The 20,717-nt window shown below is 45.7% G+C and overlaps 1 protein-coding gene across 9 annotated transcripts in view; it reads right to left on the bottom strand.

Moving 5' to 3' along the window:
• The window catches only part of KCNJ3 (potassium inwardly rectifying channel subfamily J member 3), a 178,755-nt gene extending 163,948 nt beyond the window's left edge, over positions 1 to 14,807 (bottom strand). For 7 of the 9 annotated variants that reach the window (XR_012646389.1, XR_012646390.1, XR_012646391.1 and 4 more), the window contains exon 1: positions 13,650 to 14,576. Coding sequence is in view for 5 of the 9 variants with exons in the window: in XM_075001065.1 (XP_074857166.1) it covers positions 13,650 to 14,336 (687 nt within the window). In the remaining 4 variants the exon portion in view is untranslated. Of the gene's footprint in view, positions 1 to 823; positions 954 to 13,649; positions 14,577 to 14,675 lie in introns of those variants that run through there. The other 2 variants (XM_075001069.1, XM_075001068.1) reach the window with 2 other exon arrangements.
• Positions 14,808 to 20,717: the final 5,910 nt, after the last annotated feature.

Below are 20,717 nucleotides of genomic sequence, written 5' to 3' on the forward strand. Positions count from 1 at the left end.
CATAAATACAAACTTTCAGCTGGTCCCAGTATCATCCACACAGGGGAGTCACAGTCCAGTACTTTGGTTCACACTGCTAACCACAGCCCCATTACTGAAACTACAGGCTAATGCAGACAAGCCCTTCAATTGTTTCCTATGATTTGTTTTATATTTAAAATACAATCACAAGACTATCAAAAGCAGCTAAAACTCCCTTTTATCAAAAACAGGTCATGTTTCCTCCATGTTGTTCTTTTTTGTGATTCCATTTGTTATTGAACAAGGGAAAACAGGATGCAAGCTTTCTAGGTTTAATGCCAAGTCATCATGAATTCTATTTAGTAGGCAGCAGAAATGGAATATCAAAGGCAGTTCGGCAAATCACGATGCACATAGACTCTACTCTTAAACATTTTGGAAAATGCACAGATTTGAAAATCTTTATGACAATTGACACTTTCTTCTATCTTTGATCACCCTCATCTTCTTCAATAAGGCAGCATCATTAGTTAAAAAATGTATAACTTCTGTGTTCTGTACTTTAATAGGTCATATTTATGCCCATACCCATAAAGATAAGAAATACCATCCCACTGTTGACACTTTTTAATCTGATTTAATTTAAACTTTTGCTTTATAGACTACATGTTGTGTTGATTATTCAAGATGTACATATTTCAAAGTGTACAGGAGATTGTTAATCTTTTTTTTAAAGCACACTTCAGTCTGCAGTATTTTAACCAGTGATTGCTACAACACCTAAGCTTGCTGTAAATCATGGGGAAATGTCATAGTTCCAGGTTGTTTTACTTTGTCCATTTGAGACCAATTTGCATAGAGTTAGGTTTTATTGTTTCACATGTAGGGTCAAGCCCCAATCCTGAAGTGGACACAGCAGTCTTCTCATGAAAAGGCAAATGCAGGTTGGGATCCTTAGCATCTCATTTTTCTGTTTGTGAGAACTGTTCACTCTGCAACAGAGGATGGGAGGGAAAAGGTTTGATTTGGGGGTTTGTTTGTTTGTTAAATAGGAAAATGTGATAGTTAAAGAAAATAAAAATGAAAAAAAATGATAGAATTCAAGAGCAGGGACAGAACCAGAAACTACTTTTACCACATTTTTTAAAAATTGGATTAGATTTCAAATTTCCAGTACTGATGAAGCTTGCTTTGCAAAAACCTTTTTCCCACATGGTGAGTCCCTACTCACACAACTCACTCCTCAGATGTTAGTGGCCTTACTTGAATGAGTAAGAACTACTCACCTGAGCAAGTGACTACTCAGATGTATAAAGTTTAAATTTAAGCAAGACCAGGACATTTTCAGCTTTGAAATCCTGTACACAATTTTAACAAACAATTGGTACAACTTATCAAAGGCAGTGTTACATTTTTTTTTCAATCGCTGGACATTTGAAAATAAAGATTTCTTTTAGAAGACACACTCTAGTTTAAACAGGTATAATTTGGAAAAGTCCCAATGCCGGTGTCATACAAGAGAGGTCAGACTAAATGATCAAAATGGTCCCTTCTGGCTTTATAACATATGGCGAAATCTTCCATTTTATTTCTAATTAATTTTAACCTCATAAATGAACAGGTTATAAAGGGACAATTCTCCGGTCTTCAGGAAATAAATATAACAATTTCATGTCCTATATTCCATCATGTGGGTCAGGCAGTAAACTAAGTGAAATGATTTGTTAATGCAGGCATGATCTTGAGCAAAAATTACAACTTTCTATAAATTAGTAATCTGAAAATTTACACACAATGTATATTAACAAAGGATGCTTCGCAATTCTGTTACCATATCTCTCTCTTCTTTTCCTCTTCCTATTGAGTCAATACACCTCCTTTCCTGCTGCTCTGCCATATTTCTCCCTTCTTCTCTCCCACCTCCTGCTGTTGCTCTGATTCCTTATATCCCTTTCTTAGTTGTGCTCTATGCCGACTAGTACAGATCACTGTAGACTTGCTGGCAATCAATTTTACTGACAACTTTACCTTCTAAAAATAGAGAAATTAGTTCACTTTTATTAAGACAAAATAAGTCAAAAACTGACACATCTGCCAATAAGAATTTTTTGACATATGTGATCAACAGGAAGTGCCTATTTTAAGGCAGTATTTGTAATACTTTTAAAAACTATTCAATATTGATGTAGGCCTGATCCTGCATGCAACTGTACTCCCATGGACAGTCTTCTTTAAATTAAAGGCTATGTCTACCCTAGAGTGATCTGTCAACAGAAGTTACTGTCAGACGATATCTTCTGACAAACCTTGTCAACAGATTACAGCAAGCTCCAAAAGCAGACCGAAAGAGCGATCCACTGTCAACGGAGAGCGGCCAGTCTCTCAATAGAACGGCCATCTGGAACACTGTAGACAGAGTCGCAAGGCTGGCGAGCCCTTCCAGGAGCCCCAGCGAGGTGCACTCTTGAAGGTCTCCTCCCGATGCCTGTTCCCTCCCCATGATGAGGCTTACCTACCTTGTTGAGGGACACCACAGCTGCTAAAACAGGGCTCACACACTTTCTAGCTAGCTATGTTGCCAGAGCAGCCCCCTCAGAAGTGCTTCAGCTTCTGCTGAACTGCCCCACAGCCATCCTCCTCCTGCTCCCCAGGGAGGACGACCCAGACACCAAGATCGAGGAGCATGCCCTTGCTGCTGTATGGGCTCATCTGTGCTTGACCCCTGGGTGAGCGGGCCAAGTGACCAGGCAGGTCTGGTGGTACAGCACCAGTGCTGACTGATAGGACCGGCTGGTCATGGGGCAGTGGGACAACCAGCAGTAGTTCCAGAACTCCCAAATGCAGAAGGCCACCTTCCTGGAGCTCTGCATCTGGCTCGAACCCACCCTCTGGAGACAGAACACCAAGCTGTGGCCCCGCCATCCTCCTGGAGAAGCAGGTTGCCATCATCCTCTAGGAGCTCGCTAACCCCAACAGCTACCCCTCTGCTGGGAACCAGTTTGGCATGGGGAAGTCCACCTCTGGGGCCATACTCATACAGGTAAGGCACTCTCAGGCTGCAGGCCCTGCACAGGGAGGTGTCCTGCCCAAGAGGGCCCCTTAGGGAGTGGGGTCAGGGGATTTGAGGGGTTGGATGGGAGAGAAGCCCAATCCCCATGGGATCATGCTGTCCCACCCTCACACAGCCTTGCTGCTGGGGGGGCGGGGGGTTGGCCTCACACAGGCGGTTCCTGAAGACCTTGGTGGAGAGTGAATGAGAGGAGGCAGGGGAGCCCCCTCAGTCCCCGACATGTGTTCAGTCTCCCCCCCTCGTAGGTCATGACAGCCATCAACACCATCCTGCTGTGGAGGGTCGGCCGTCTGGAAGACATGGACAGAGTCATGGCTGGATTCACCACCCTGGTTCCCCCACTGTTTTGGGGTGATTGACAAGTACCACCTTCTCATCCATGCCCCAGTCCCCAGCACAACCAGGTTCATCAATTGAAAAGGATATTACTACATCATGGTGCAGGTCCTGGTTGAGCACTGGGGATAGTCCCTTGACATTATATCAGGTGGTCAGGCCAGGCACACAACATGCAGGCATTCTGCAAATCCAGCCTCTGTCAGAGGATGGAGGTAGGTACCTTTGTCCCCCACCAGGAGCTGGCAGTCGGGGATGTGAACATGCTACTATGCCACCTACCCCTACATGCCCTGGCTCATGAAGCCCTACACTGGCCAGCTGGACCGGAGCCAGGAACTGTGTAATGCCCAGCTCAACCAGGCATAGCAGCAGGCCAGGTCTGCCTTCGGCCACCTGTAGGCACGCCTCTGGTTCCTCCTCTCCTGGCTGGATATGAAGCAGCACAACATGCCCCAAGTTGTGGCAGTGTTCTGTGCCCTCCACAACATTGTGGAGGAGGAGAGGGAGGCCTGCCAATAAACCTGCTTAACCTGGGTTGGCACATGCAGCACACTGAGACTGTCTGAAAAAAAAGGAGGAGGGGAAACCAAGTCATGCCTTAGGGTTTGTCAGCATTCTGCTAGTTATCGGTGTGTTCTGGTTGATCAAACACCAGGTAAACGAAAGTTTATTGTACAGTGGGGAGGGGGTGCTTGGGACAGGGGGTGAGGGAACATCAGTCCAAGGAGGGCATGGGTGGTCACAACCCCATGGGGGAGCAGAACCTAAAGTGGCATCAGCTTCAGGATTCCCTCCCGCTGCGGGTTCAGGGTCCCCATCGGGCCAGGGCTGGGACCAGGAACATGAGGAGCTATGGAGGCAGCGGAGTTGTGGCGGGGCTTGGGGAGAAGGAAGGGTGGCCCTGGCCATCTCCCACTGGAGCTGATCCAGGACAGTCTGCAGGATGGCTGGCAGGGGCAGGGCAACAGAGGGTCTGGGGACAGGAGCTGCAGGTCACCGGGCCAAGAGGTCCCACAAGACACCAGTGGTGGTGTCAAAGCAGGACATCAGTTGGTTCTAGGCCCACCGCTCCTGGTCATCCTGCAGCCACCACTCCAGGGAGGTTCTTTAGCCTCCAGAATGGAGAAGTGGGGGCCCTCTGGAGGTCCTTGTTTGGCCAGCAACATTCCCTCCGTATGTGGGCCCACCCTCACGGTGGTGGGGTGCTGACTGGGCCTAGTGCTTGTTCTGGACTGCCCTGCTCCAGTGTCAGGATGGGCTGGCCTTGGTAGTGAAGTGGGGCTGGCCCAGCTCTTGGATGGTGCAGGAGCAGCTGTAAGGAAGACAAGGAGGAGAGATGGTGAGCCATTCACACAATGCAGTCCCTGAGGCCCTGCCCCCCCACCATGAGCATCAACCACCACCACCATGCCCCCGCCCCTCCAGGGCCAAAGGATGGGGATGTCCTGGGAGCACAGCCATGTGTGGCCTGCATGGCAAGCCCTGACACACAGGGAGTCCGTGGTGCCACTGGGACTGGGCTGACCACTGCGGACCAGCCCCCCTCTGACCACCACTCAATGGGCTAATGGCCAAGGTCGGGTATCTGGCCACAGAGGGGCCCCCGCATGGGGGGGTGAGGAGCTGCCCTCCTCGGTGTGTCTGGGGTCAGGCCGGTGCCCATATGGCTAGCCCATTTCCAGCTGTGGCAGGGGCTGGTGCCCCTTCCCTGACCCCCAGGCCTGGGGTTTATCCAGGCTCCTCTGAGGCTGACAGCAGGCTGGCACCCGTGCCCAGGTGCTGCCTGCTAGGTCAGAGTGGGACATGCTGCCTTGCACACGGTTCCACGTGCCAGACCCACAGCGTGAGGTCCAGCCCGAGATGGCCTGGAGAGGCTTGTGGCATGCGAAACACGGGGTACTTACTGGAGGGACCCTCAAAGAGCTCCAGCGATGCCCTGGAGGTGGCCTGGCTGGAAGGGCCCAATGCCCAGGTGATGATCTGGGTGCCGCCCCAGCCTCGGATCCTCTGTCTGGCTCTGGCGGGACTGGGCGGGGGCTGAGTCCCAGGGTGCTCCTCCATCTCCTGAGGCACCATCTGCAGCGGGACGGACTCTCCTCTGCAGTGTCCACAGGGATGGTCAGAGGGGAGGTGTCATCACCCCCCAGGAGCTGGCAGAGCTGTAGTAAGGGCAGGTGGCAGGTCTTGCCCCTGACATCCAGCTGGCATCCTGGGCTCACATGTACCCCTGCCTTACCTCCTTGACTTTGGCCCATGCCTGCTCCAGGGTACAGGCTGGATGGCTCTGTGCCACCAGGGTGGTGGACAGCCGGGCAGAGGCGGGTGCATTGTGCCTCTTTGCTGAGGGGTCCAGGAAGGTCTCCTCGTCAGCCCGCAGGCTAATTAAGTTCTGGACCTCGGGCCCAGTCCAGGACAGGCCCGGCATTTTGTCCCCCACAGGGCTCCTGGGACCACCTCAAGCTGCTCCCTACAGGGCCCTGGGGCATCATGTGCTGGCTGGATCGCTGCCACGTAGCTGGGATCAGTTGAAAGGAGTAGCTCTGGGGCACGGAGCAGACAAAGTGCTGCTGGGCTGCTTCCCTGCTCTCAGCTTCCTGCCACGGGCTTCCAGGGCTCCCTGCACCTTTAAGAATGGCCGGTCACAGGAAGCACAGAGCTGGGATTGCTGTGGACTGGGCATCCCACCCCTCCCCACGGCAGCTGGCCAGCAATCATGGAGTACTTTTCTATCAATAGAAGGTCCCCTGAAAGGTCCACATTGGCTTTCTGTCAACAGAATCCTTTGAGAGGGGCATTCTGCCTCATGGGGCAAATGGCAGAACACTGTGGAGAGAAGCGCCACACACTGTTGATTTGTCGTTGACAGAACATTTTTGTAATGTGGATGCTCCCCAGGATCTGTTGACAAAACTCTCTAGTGTAGACATACCCAAAGGGGTTACACACACTAGTGAAATTACATTCTGTAATGTTGGCAGGATCCAGCTTCTATTATTTCCTTTAATTATGTCTTTTGTTGTTATAATTCAGAAGCATTAGTAATTATACTAGGACCGTAAACATTTATAAACATAAAACTGTATCTGCATATATTTAAAGTGTTTGTATATGTACACCTGTCCTTGGATTGCAGCGTTAAACATATTACAGGCAGCATAGCAGTGAATTACAAAATCCAACCAGAGAAAGTCATACTGGTTGGCCTGAAAGATCCAGCTATATATTAAAAGCTTCTGAAACTGAAAGACCCCTTCACTCAGCATTGGGACAAAGGCCAGAAAAGGGAAGGAAAGAAAGACACACAAATGAGGACTCTTCTATGAGATGTCAGGGTAAACCAAACCAGAACAGTACATGAATAAGAACCCTGGAGCACTCCAGCTCTTTGATGCATCTGATTTAATTGTTAAATTATAGCGTTATAATTCCATTTTGAGACTGGAGCAACATAATAGTTTAAATAAAATAGCTGGTAATGTCATCAGAACCCCTCAGTAATATATTTGTTCTACGATGCAACTGCCTGTTACTTATTTTTATGGTCCCATCCCAGGAGATGGTCCTTTGCATTTTAAAGCTACATTGAAAATCCTAAAGCCAGTATCTCAAAAAAATCATATTTCTGATTGACAGTATAATCACAGGGTATACTTATTAGCCCTGAAGTTTTAGCTCTGAAATATGGGGGTGGTGTGAGAAAAGCCTTTGATATACTATAATATTTTTACAAAAATAATGAATTCATATCTATCAGATAGGAGTGACTGAATTGCCTCTGATATCACATCTTACTACAAAACAATGAACTTTATGTACATATATCAAATTAAACACCTAAAACACACCCACATAAATATCCTTGTCTGTGCTTCTGAAAGAAACACTATTTTTTGCCAAAATCAAATAGCTGGGCCACCAGATATGTTTGGAAGGAAACTGCTTTTGTTTTCTTTTGTGGTCACTTCAGTAATACAAAAACACAAAGCAATTGAATATGGTCTTGTACTTAACGACTGACATGACAATAATTTGCATACAACCATAAACTTCAGTTTAAAGGCAACACAGCCTGCCTTAAGCACTGGTGAAGGTGGAGAATGGAGCTACATAAAACTCAAATTGGTTGTGGAGGCTTCAGAAAGTGGTGCAGGGCTCAGAAAAATGTTGACGTTATTAAGGTAGCTAAAAGGGGTGCTGAAGGTGGACAACTGGTTACTGCATGGAAGCTGAGCTTTACTCCCCCTTCCTGAACTTCTGCCCCTGCAACCACTGCCTAATCCCTCCCAGCAGCCTCCTCGCCAGGGAAAACCAGGAAGACAGTAGGTATATAGAGGTTTTCTGGCTTTGGCAGCCAGCAGCAGCAATTGCTGTAACCCTGTTGGACACAGATCTCAACTTTGCACCACTGTCCGTTTCGTTGTGACTAGTGATTCAGGAATGCTCACTTACCAGTCTCAGGAAATCATAATGAAAGATGGACAGACAGCTTATTACTTTTTATAAATACTCAGAATGCTGCTGGGGGAAGAGGAGTGCAGAGAGAAGGGAGGTTGAAGAGGGTGCAGAAAACCATGATGGGGTAGAAGATGATGGTCTCAAAAGGCACCTCCCTCAGGCTTGTCGTAGCAGTGGGAAAGGGGAAGGCAGTGTTGCTTGGGATCCAGGCATAGAACTCCCAGGAAGCATAAAGGCAAGGTATGGGGAGAGCTGGGGAAGCAGTACTGCTGTGTGTCCAGGGAAAAGATAAGCACTTGGGAGCATCAAGGCAGAGAGGAGTCAATACATAATTGGAAAATGTATAAAGCTGTCACAGCTTAGGGGTGACGAGATCATAATTAAAGTCTCCCTCTGAGTAGCCGAGAAAGATGCATGTATTTTTGTGTGCTTTAAAGGGTGACTTTTCAACCTGAAATTATCTCACATTCACATCCAGAAGACTTGAAGGGAACTTTAAAAATAAAATAAAAACACGTGCTTCACTGAGGTTTCCAAAAGTCTCATGATTTATGGAGGCAATCTCATGAGGCTTTGAACTCTGATTTTACCTCAACAGAGTTCAAGTCATGACTTTTGATTTATTGAGATGGACAACACTGACCATATCATGGAAGATTCATGATACTTCATAGACTTGCAAAACTTCTGATGCCTGACTGCATTATATGTACATCACAAATAAGGAGAAGTGCTACACCACCAACCCACGAATAAAGCCAGAAGCATTCTGGTTGTGTTGGAAGTGGGAAGCAGTTTGTTGCACCCTTTCAACAGACAGTATGCTCACTACTCCCACACAGACAGTTCAGCATGCTGGTACATGAAGAAGCCCCAGCTTCATACACTCCCTGCCCCTCTCCAGCTACTAGTCCTAACGCAGGTATGAGCAAACTTTTCATGTCAGGCCCTACCTTTCATCCCTGCAGGGCAGGTGTGTTTTGGATGTATTGAAAGTTGAGGTGAAGAGGTTGGGAGGGAGGGGAAATGAGAGCTAGAGCAAACAGCCAGTCAGCATATAGCAGAAAAGTCTAGTCAAAACCGCATAATGTTCTTTGGGTGTCCAAATCACGTTATGGAATCATTCTATCCCGCATATGATGGCCATCGCTTACTCTCCCTGGTACCCTAAACTAGGGTCAGAATACCCCTAAAGTTACACTAGAGAAGGGTAGAATCTTTACTGAACTGCATGCTTCACTTTAAATGTGTTATCTGTGTCTTGTGTATCAAAAAAAAAGTCACATGGTCAGCTACAGGGAGGAAAAAAGCACGTAACATTTCACAGCTGTGATATAATCAGGTATTACATTATTTTGGAAGAGATCCTATCTAACCTGAGCAAGACTATAAGAGTACTCCCATACATTTGCAAGTGATCTCAAATGAACTTGGTATAGTTAACCTGAGCAATCTGGGAAATATATATTTCAGACAGGGAAAAGGGGAAAAGAGAGAAAGGAATCAACAAAAATGACTGATTTCACTTTTTGTCAAAATTCTTCAACAGGTTTGGGGGTTTGTCAAAAAATTCAAACCCCTCAAAACTAAGTTTTCCAGAACTTACATTTTGTGACAAATTGTAATTAAAAAAAAAAAATCATCAAATAAGCATCCTCACAGAAATTAAAAAAACAGGTCATGAGGTAACTGAGATTCCCATCAGATGACTTAGTCTAGGGATAAACCAATTACTCATGTCAAAGGTTAATGAAACTCATGTCTTCCTGTGTTCCTCAAAGAAAAACGTAAAAGAGGTCAGACAGATCAAAGGAAAATGTTTTCCATGTTGAAATACTGGCATATCATTCCAGAACTATACTGAAATGGGAAAGATTTTTAAAAGATTATTTACACATTTCAGTACTCTGTTGAAGATTTCCTTTCCCTAGGAGATAAAATTCTGCAGTGAGAGTTGTCACATAATTTTGTCCAGGAGCCAAGCTTTGTCCAACATGCTCTAGGCTTAGCTCCCACAACCTGTGCATGTTGGAAGATCCAAAATGCAGAGAGATTCACTAACTTTTCAGAATATACCCTGCAGAGCTCTTTGACATCTGCATTTTATAGCCTCTCATTTTCCCTTCTCCTTTAGCTCACTCCACACACATCTCCATCCTTGCAGAGAGCACTCTACAAGGTCTCTCTAAAAGTGAGGCACCTCACCTGCCCACAATCAGGGGTGATGGGCATGGAGTTCATGTAATCTCAAACACATGATCCAGTCCAAAAATTACCATAATACACAAACGCTTCATACTGTTACTGTTTGTGTAGCACGGTATGTATGAACATTCTACAGTACAATTTTTATTATGCGTTTAACTACAGCATGTGATTTTCTTTTAATATACTATGATGCATTTACTGACTTTTTGTTACATTGATACTAAGACAAGTTTATATCCACAAAGTTTTCACAATAAATATTGCTCATAGACTGGCCAACTCTTCCAAACCAAGCATAAAAGGTAGCTCATCCGTAATATTTGCTAAATTTTGTGGAATCACGGCAAGTTCTAAAAGCAGTTTTTGTGGAATCATGGCAAGTTGTATAATCCTTTTAAGAGGCATGCCAAAATTACACAAAGGGATACCTTTTTAATTCACCAGGGAGAATTGTTATTGAAGAGTACCTTATGTCTGAATTCCTTAAGATAATTAATTTGAAACAAGATTGTGTTAAAATCAGTAGTCTGCTCTGGCCTCCAATTGGATAGTGCATTCTAATAATGTAAAGCAGTTCTATGGTTTATTTTGGTGCCCTCTAAAGACTAGATGAAGACTAACAGTGTATTTCACAAGTAATTTATTTTAGTAATTTAAACTGTTAATAGAAAACAATCCCTTTAATCAGATATTGAAAATACACAACTAAAATCTGATTTCATTACCAAGATTATCTGAAATAGCTGCCATGAGGAAAAACTAGGGCACCTCCTCAAAGTAGTTCAGTTTTGATCTATGGAAACCACCCTGGCAAAGTAAAAAAGAAACAACCGAATCTCCATCATTTCTTTGAAGTTGAGGACAATGTGTGGGCTAACACTGAATTTGGAGGTTAGGCTTTACCACGAATTAGTATATAACTATGGACCTGGTTCTCCAACTATGACAGAAAATAGAGAATAATTTCATTAGGAAATGATTGTTGAGACCCAAATGCCACAATCCTGCCACTGAATCCATGCAGGGATACACTTGCACTGGTGCCCATCTAGCCAGGCAGAGTGCATCATTGATGGGTCCAGGAGCAACCGGGACACCCCACAACTGGGGGAGAAAGGGAGAGAGACATGGCAAGAGCAGGTAGGCCACAGCTCCTGCACTTCCCCAGATGCTCCCTCCCCCACAGCATGTCTGCAAAGGAGATGGGGAAGATGATGCTGCTTTCTTACTTCCTATCCCCACTCCCTGTTCCCTGGGGTCAGGGAGGGAACCTGTCGAGTCCACTGCTGCTGCTACTGGACATGGAGGGTGGGAATGTGTCAGCTGATTCCCAGTCCCCTATGCAGCAAAGTGGGGGGATATCTGCTTGGGAGCAGCCATATTGGGCTCTTTTCAGGCCCAACTTTATTTAGCAAGCCAGGTCTCTTATGTTGCCAAGAAAAACACTGATGGATTGCTAAGTTTTCTTTGGGCTCTGGAAGGGATTTTTTCCCATATAACAAACTTGCAAACTTGTGTGAGGTTTTTCGCCTTCCAAACAGAATCCTAAGCGTTCACCTTTTGGTTTTAAATATCATTGGTCACAACTTTAACAGGTTCCAGTACGGCTGCTGGGCTAAAAAGAGTCCAAGATTAGATCCACATAACCCAATGGACCTCAGGCAGAGGACTGCACAATAAGCGGGTACATTCCCAAGTCCCTCACACCAGGAATTCCACTTATTTCATAACGTTTACCACCTGGATGGAGGAGGGAGAACACACTGTGACTCTGGTTTCCAGTCAGGGCTGTGGGGCAGCCCTGAGTGAACACTGTCTCATGTCTGCCAAAAGAATCACTGCCTCCCCCTCAACACACACACACACACACACACACACACACACACACACAATTTAACCATACTATGGCATATATGCCTCGTTGTTTGGAAACTAATGGGACTCTACCAATACTTTTCAAATTGCAGGATTGGGGCCTTAACTAAAACCATGGAACTGCTGTGATTTTACACTGGTGTAATTAATGAAAGAATTTGGTTTGATGGGTAGAGGGAGAGAATATCTTAACCTTTGTGTCGAATAACCCTTGAGAATATTAAAATAAAAGTTGTTTCTCAATATTTTATTGGAATGAAAATCTATTTTCTAGTCCATGACTACGTATAATCATCATCTAGTCAATTTCATTTTTCGGATTGCTATGGCCTAGAAACTTTGAAAGTTATGGAGTCTGTCCAAGGACTTTGATGTGTTTTAGATGAGGAGCTAAAAAAAAATACTAAAATGCAAGTTTTTCTTGTACAACACCACAGAAATTTTTAAATTGTTTTTAGGTTTTGGACCAACTTTGACGTGCATCTAAGTTTATGATAGTTACAATTTAACATCTTTACATGACATTTAAAATGTCAGTCAAATAGTCAGTTTTCTTTACAAGGTGTACAAATCATCAATACAATTTTCAAATCCACCATTCTGAGAACAGGCCTCCTGTGAAGATAAACTATCTGCACAAATAAGCGTCTCTGTGACTGGCCCTCAAGAGTATTCAAAAGAGAGACTCCAGAAAACTGACAAAACCAAAAGCTAAACCTATAACCAGAAAGTCTGAATAGATACTGCTTTCTTTAAAAACAGATCTTGCTTAGTTAGCGGCTCAAAATGTAGGTTTCAATATTAAGGACAGGAACCTATTTTATTCACCTATAAAACACACACACATATTAGGGTGCTGAACAGACATAGTATCCAAACTGTAAATGTGCTGATAAATTAGTGTAAAGTGTTCAGACACCAAATATTAAAGGCCAACTGTAGCAAATACTTTTGTAAGATACCTCAAAGACTGATATATGAAGAAGCAAACAAAGAAAAATGTTGGTTTAAAACACTGAGCTGGATGAAGGGGAGTTTAAAAATTAATTCTGACTTGGGAATTTAATGCTTGGGAAATGAAGATGAATGACTGAAGATAAATTTCAGACAGGGTGGGAACAAGAGGGCTCTGAAGACAGAGGAGGAAGGCACACATTGGAGTGCTCAGAATTAAGGTGATGAAACCAAGAGTACTGTAGAAAAGAAAAAGGAGAAAGGAAGGAGAAATGGGTGCTCTTTGGGGAGGAGCAGAAAAAAAGACAATGGACACATGAATGCTGCGGAGAGATGAGGAGGAAGGTACTGAAGTCAGAAGTGGTAAGATGAAGAAAGCATCCTGAATGCTCTCTGGAAAAGGTGGGAAAGCTGAAGAGGAACTGAGAGTGCTTTTGGGGAGAAGGGTGCTGGTGAAAAGAAAAGACAGTGTGAGTGCTGCGTGGGAACAGGCAAAGATGCAAGAAGAGGTCAGAGAATTCTGGGGAGTGAGTGCAAGGTGAAGAGTGAAATGTTAGTGCTCTGTGGAGGAAAAGGCAGCATGAGGAATACAGGAAACGGGCACATCTTAAAGAGAAGGAGGAGGAGGAAGAGATGTGTGAAGGTTCTGGGGAGAAAGGAAAAGTGAAGGAGAAGCTGGATGTGCTCTGTGAAGGAGACAGCAGAACAAAAGCTGTGGGGAGACATGAATGGTTCAGAATGATGTGAGAGCACCAAGGAGAGAGCAAGAACAGGGCAATGCACTTACTTTAAGTAGCTTGCAGCGGATCTGCGCAGAGACCATGTGGCTGTTGCGAAGGTTGCCTACCCTGAACATTAGGGTAAGCTTGCCATCCCGCATGGAGATGACAGCATGTTCACTGAACATCAGCGTCTCTGCCCGCTTCTTAGGCTGGGACATCTTGATAAACATGCAGCCAATGAGGAAGGCATCCACGATAGAGCCGAGGATGGACTGGAAGAGGAAGAGGATGATGCCCTCAGGGCATTTGTCAGTGATGTAGCGGTAGCCATAGCCAATGGTTGCCTCAGTTTCAATAAAGAACAGGAAGGCGGAAGGGAAATTGTAGACATTGGCCACGCAGGGAGTGTAGTTATCATCGTGGGCTTTGTTCAGATCACCCCGCATGTAGGCAATGAGCCACCACATGGAGGCCATGAAGAGCCAGGCCACAGTGTAAGTGAGGATGAAGATGAAGAGGTTCCAGCGCCACTTGAGGTCCACCAGAGTGGTGAACAGGTCTGACAGGTAGCGGCTGGTCTCGCTACCCAAGTTGCCATGCTGCACATTGCACCGACCATTCTTGTCCACAAATCGCTGCCTCTTTCTCCTCGGGGCTGCTGCTGCTGCCTGCTGCTGGTGGAAGCCTGAGCCACTGGAAGAGGTGGTCACTACCTGGTAATCGTCCCCAAATTTCCTTCGAAGTGCAGACATAATACGGAGGGACTAGCCAGACTCGCCAGAGAGGGGGCACGGCGGCGCCTGCACAGCACCGGGGGGGAGGATCTGCCTCTCCCCCCGCTCTCTACTTTTCTACTCTTCTCCCTGCCTCCTTCCTGCCCTGTTTCTCGGCCCTCCTGCACTTTGCCAGCGCCCTGTCTCTTTCCTATTGTCTCCCCGCGTCGCCGCTTCTCTCGCCTCACTCCCCTCCTTTTTCTCAGCCGCTGCCAGTTCCTCCCGCTCGGCTCGCAAGCCCCCCACTTTCCTCTCTCCCCCCGCCCCTCCCCGCCCCTAAAACCGGGAGCCGCACAAACACTTGCAGCCCCGCTTTACCTTCGCGCAGCTCGCGGGCTCGCTCTGCATCGCCCCTACTCCGCTTCCCGCGGCTGCACCTGCCTCTCAGGGGGAGGAGGAGGGAGGACGTATGCCGAGCAAACTAGCCGCACAGCCTGCAGAGGGAAGGGCGAGCACGCGCCCCTCTCCTCTATGGGCGGTGGGTGACTCTCGGGCAGGGGGGGAGCCGCCCCGGCCCCGCCCCTTCCTCCGCAGGCCCCGCCCCCCATGGGAGCCGAGCCGCCTCCCCCTCTCACACACACATACACACACACTCAGAGGCCGGCCGGCAGCCGCCCACGTGAGCCACCCCGGTCCCGGAGCACCGGGAGGGCGCGCGACCACAGCCTCCTGCCCTGCAGCTCAGGCGTGGCGCGCTGCCCCAGCGTCCCCAGCTCCGCCCGGGAGCCGCGCTGCAACAGCGGGCGGGGCCGGGCTGGCAGAGCCTCCCCTGCCTCGTACCCCCGCCGCCCACGCCTGGGGAGTGGGGGCAGCGCGGCGCTGAAGCGCGGGCCGGGGGGAAGCAGCGCCTGGCAGTGGGGAGCTGCCGGCGCGGGCGGGCTGAGCCGTCGTTTGCCGCCCCCACAGGAAGTCCCTAGCCCCCGGCTTGACGGACTCCGCGGCGCTTCGCTGTCGCCGCAACCCCCGCTGCTCTCTCTCGCCCTCTGCTGGTGGAGCTGCGCCCTGCGAGGAAGTCGCTCGCCTGGAGCAGCGGCCGCCGATTGCGCGGCCCCAGCTGCCAGAAGGGAGCTGTAGCTGAAGCGGCCATCAGCCTCCCCGAAGTCTCGAGCATGGGGGTGCTACCAGCAGAGCTTATCCCTTACTGCATCTTTTCCTGCCCCTTGTGTGTAGTGTCTCAGTCTCTGGCACAGGGGTGCGCAAAGCGGGGGGGGGCGACATTTTTGTAAGAGGCAGAGCCTGCTCAGTTGCTGGGTCTCACGCTTATTCACCCGTCGAAATGTTACTGGTTTTGTGTGTGTACGTTCACAGTTGTACAGGGAGTCATAAAGCTTTTAGGTTCTACCTACTGACACCTGCGAAAAGGGTTTTTCCTCCCCCCCCCCCCCCAACATAAACTGACGCTTCCAGCAGTGTTGATGACATTAGACAGGCTGGGGGTGGGACCTGCTGCTAATTGCACGGGCAGAAAGGAGGGTCTGCTCTAAAAAGTTTGCTGACGCCCTGCAGTAGAGCACAGCAGCCGGCTTAGCTGTAAGCTCTTTGGGACATGCTTCATCTTTTTAGCCTGACTTTGCACAACATCTAACAGGCTACTGTCTTAGGCCCTCAGGGCTGGGGGGTGTTGTTGCTACCATTACAAACAGCAGTAGCTGGCAGTAGAAAAATCCCACCTTCTCCTCCCCTAGCCCCTGTAGAGAGACCTCCATGGAGTAAGAGGGGGACCTTTTTTAAATATTGCAACATAAGTAAATCCAATTTTGGTTTCTAGGTATTCAAATTATTATACATTAGAGATATGAAAGGGAACAAAACTATCACTATGAGTACTCCTCAAGCTAAATGTGTTAGGGTGCAGGATAAAACTATTCTATAGTGAAGACCATCAGGACAACCAAAACTCTTAGTAACATCATAGACAAAAACCATGAAAGATCCATGTAGTTCAAACTTGGGCAACTCACAGCTATCTGCTAACTGAGTCTCAGTCGTTCTAAAATATATGTTTTAGTTCAGTCAAATGGTTGGACTAGTACTGAGTAATATTCAAAGATATATCATGGAGGAAGTCAGACTAGATTATCACAATGGTCTGTCTAGCCTTAAAAATCTGTGAATCACCGCACTCAGATTATTTTGATCAAGAGTTTTCTATGTGAGTACCTTTCACAAACTCATTAGTAATGTAGATAAATGCAATACAAAAACTGGAGCCTCAGATCCGTAGGCAGCTCCATGCAGGCAAATTCCCATTGATTTCAGTGACTTCTACATGGATATAAAGGCTCAGTATTTGGGGCCTGGTTGAAAGCAGACCGAGGTCAATCAGTCTTTCCATTTACTCCAAAAGGTATGGATTAGGTGCCTTAGCAGGAACACATGATACCACCACAGTATGACACACACAAGCTCACAATATTTTGAGAGACTAATTTATAAAATTAGTGGCAAAGTACAATTGTATAATGCAAAAGGTCTTCCAAATATATTTGTGAAATTGTACAACTTAACTGTGTGATTATCAACATTTTGTTTTGGCTTGGGCTCTAAACCATGTTTTTCACTGAATGGCTTGTGTTTATGTGCAAGAATCTCAGAGATCCTATTCTTAATGAAGTCAGTCGCAAAACTCCCACTGACCTCAGCATAACAAGAGTGTCACCCCCTAGATTCAAATACAAGAGAAAACACTGAATGTTAGTATTGAAAAATGTACTGTGAATATGAGTCATCATGGCAAATCCCAAAGATGGAATGCCACCAAGATAAAGCATAAGTTGTATAAAACTAGGCACATACAATTTAGATGAGGCTACTATAAGGTGGGTGCATAACTGGCTGGATAACTGTACCCAGAGAGTAGTTCTTAAAGGTTTTCAATCCTGCTGGAAAAGTATAACAAGTGGGGTTCCCCAGGGGTCTGTTTAATATCTTCATCAACAATTTCGATATTGGCATAGAAAGTACACTTATTACGTTTGCAGATGATACCAAGCTTGGAGGGGTTACAACTGCTTTGGAGGATAGGGTCAATTCAAAATGATCTGGATAAATTGGAGAAATGGTCTGAGGTAAACAGGATGACGTTAAATAAGGACAAATGCAAAGCGCTCCACTTAGGAAGGAACAATCAGTGTCACACATACAGAATGGGGAGAGACTGTCTAGGAACGACTACAGCAGAAAGGGATCTAGGGGTTACAGTGGACCACAAGCTAAATATGAGTCAGTGTGATGCTGTTGCAAAAAAAAGCAAACATTCTGGGATTCATTAACAGTCATGTTGTGACCACAACACGAGAAGTCATTCTTCTGCTCTACTCTGCGCTGGTTAGGGTTCAGCTGGAGTAGAGTGTCCAGTTCTGGGCACTGCAGTTCAAGAAAATATGGAGAAATTCGAGAGGGTCCAGAAAAGAGTGACAAGAATAAATTAAAGGTCTAGAAAATGTGACCTATGAAGAAAGGCTGAAAGAATTGGGCTTGTTTAGTTTGGAAGAGAGAAGATTGAGGGGTGACATGATAGCGGTTTTCAGGCATCTAAAAGGGTGTCATAAGGAGGAGGGAGAAAAAACTTGTTCTTTTTGGCCTCTGAGGATAGAGCAAGAGGCAACGGGCTTAAACTGCGGCAAGGGAGGTTTAGGTTGGACATTAGGAAGAAGTTCTTAACTGTCAGGGTGGTCAGACAGTGGAATAAATTGCCAAGGGAGGTTGTGGAATCTCTATTGCTGGAGATATTTAAGAATAGGTTAGACAGACATCTACCAGGGTTGGTTTAGACAGTACTTGGTCCTGCCCTTGGGGCAGTAGGCTGGACTTGATAGCTTCTTGAGGTGCCTTCCAAACCTAGTTTTCCCATGATTCTATGGCATTAAAGAACAACCTGAAATAGCATTTTGAGATGCCTTTCAGGACTTTGCCAAATGTAAATAGCACATGCAAACCATTACCTTAAACTTCATGAATACATTTCCAAGTAGTCTCTTAAAAAAAGACAGACATTACTTTGCATATCATTTCTTCTGGGTTAAATGGAAAGCCATGACAAATGTGTTAGTAACACTATCACTGAAATTTAATTTTTTGTTCATTTTACCCAGAACAAGAGCTAAAAATCTCATTTAGCACCTAAAATGAGGCAAACAGCTATTGCACTGATAAAAGATTTGTTTATATGCAGTGCATACAAATAAAATGGCACAGCTAATGGTGCTAAGAATCTTAAGTTTCCTCACCTTTCAAAAAAGTAAGAACTTAACATTATTTCAGAAATAAAATATAGCTTTTTCATTTAGTTAGCTTTTAAAAAGTAGTATAATTTAATAGTGTTCTAACAAAGGCATTGAGGCAGAAGTCTTACAATGTAATCTTAATCCTCTACAAATCTCCAGAGGCATAATTCTAACCCTTAGGATACATGTACACCACAGCTGGTGGTGTAATTTCCATCTTGAGTAAATGCACGTGTAGCTGCCAGCAAACAGAACCAAACCTGGAACCAAATCTAGTGCATAAGCATCTACCACTTGAAGTAAAAGCCAGCTGTGAACCACACCCAGCAGATGTGTGGGTTACATATGCACTAATTTTGATCCAGATAGCTTTCTAAAAACAACAATATAGCCATAGTGATGCAGCAGGTGGCCTAAGTGCCAGAGCACCTCGAGTCTTGGATTGGGCTAGCCCCTAAATACAATCTCACCCCATCCATCACCTACTGTGGGAATTAGACCTACAGTAGAGACACTTCTTAATTTGTTATACACTGCTGTAAATTAGGAATAACTTCACTGAAGTCTGCAGAATTTACCAGTCCTTCTCACTAATATAGTTATCCATCACGAATAAGTGATAAGAGAATCAGGCTTTATGATAAACAAATGCTAATAGCCAAATACCCTTGCACTACTATTCTAAGCAAAGGTCAATATAACAAATTCCAGCAAAACTCAGCAGGTTCCAGGGTGACCTATAGTCATCAGTTCCAGTCTCTGATTCCAGCATATTTTGTCCACTTTCTAAGTGGCATAGAAGCAAGGCAGCACATAGTTCATGCCTCTGACACAAGGGCTATGCACTTTAAGTCTTCTGGTTTGTTTTACAGCTCCAATCTTCCTTTTGTACAGGGAGAAGGTAAGAGCTGTAGGATGAATGGAGAGACAAGACAGCTGGGATCATTAGGTAATACTTACTTAGGACACAAAGAATTAACAAAACAACTTCCCATTTAAGGATTGCTTTGTTCAAGAGCAGAACTAGTAAACTGGTTTCCCTATGGAGGAGTCTTAGAGATGCATCATTTGCACTGCACTGTAGTCGAAATGACTGCAGCAGTTGTATTCCTGAAAGTTCTCTCACACACATACTGCTAAGGTAGCAGCTTGCTTTGGTTTTCTGGGTTCTGCTGCACAGATATATTGAATCAATTGACAGGTTCATAATCAGCAACAACTGTAGACTAAGAGATATGACAATATTGAAAGAGGAGCTCATTCCAGCTAAAGCAAGCAAAGAGGCAGAAAAACAACATTAAGCTGCATTTGATTTTTTAATGCTAAGTTTAATAAAAGTCTAGCTTTATCAGAAGTATAACATTGGATGAGCACAGATTTGAAAGGCTACATTGCAATGATCCGACCTCTCTGAAAGAAAAGCTTACCTGAAACTACTGTAGACTGTTCCAGGAAAACATGCCAGGAGGAAAAAAATAAAGTAATTATTTGAAAACATTATGGCTGGGAAGGAGAGGACCTGCACATGGAACTAGGAGAACTTCATATCCATTAGTGGATGAGTATTTAAGAGAAGACTGTTGCTCTGTGGGTGCTTTTAGTGCAAGTTGCAAACAAATTGCAAGCTCCCCCACCAAAAGAACTTGCTATAATTGAACCTTTAAGAAGACAAGAAAAAATGGAAGATCAAACAATTCAGAAACAATAGGCTGAAAAATTAGGATTACTTGAGAGACAGTTTTTCAGTAAAGCATAGAAGCAATTAAAAGCCAGACCCCTGTGGAAAATCCATCACCATCACCCCAGAAAACAATACTAATGTTGAAGAAAGACTTAAGTCACATGGAGACCCCATCTAAGCAACTTTGTGTATCTGATTGAAAGTGGCATTCAAAAGGTATACACTGTGAGGCAAAGACCGTGGAGCTATGATCAGGGCAGTTCACCAAAGCCTGCGATTCAGGGGCTAATTGGAAGTGTGAATTTCTTTAGATATTACTCACCCAGCTCCCCATTCTCCTCCTCAGCCAATCCCACGGCTGGGGCTGCTGATGTGCCCATACTCGGTACCGGCACAAAACTTAGGAGCCTGCCAAAACTGAGGTGCATCTTAAGGTCCTTATACAAGGAAAAA

The sequence above is a fragment of the Carettochelys insculpta genome, chromosome 8, assembly GCF_033958435.1.
Source record: "Carettochelys insculpta isolate YL-2023 chromosome 8, ASM3395843v1, whole genome shotgun sequence".
NCBI classification, from domain to species: Eukaryota; Metazoa; Chordata; order Testudines; family Carettochelyidae; genus Carettochelys; species Carettochelys insculpta.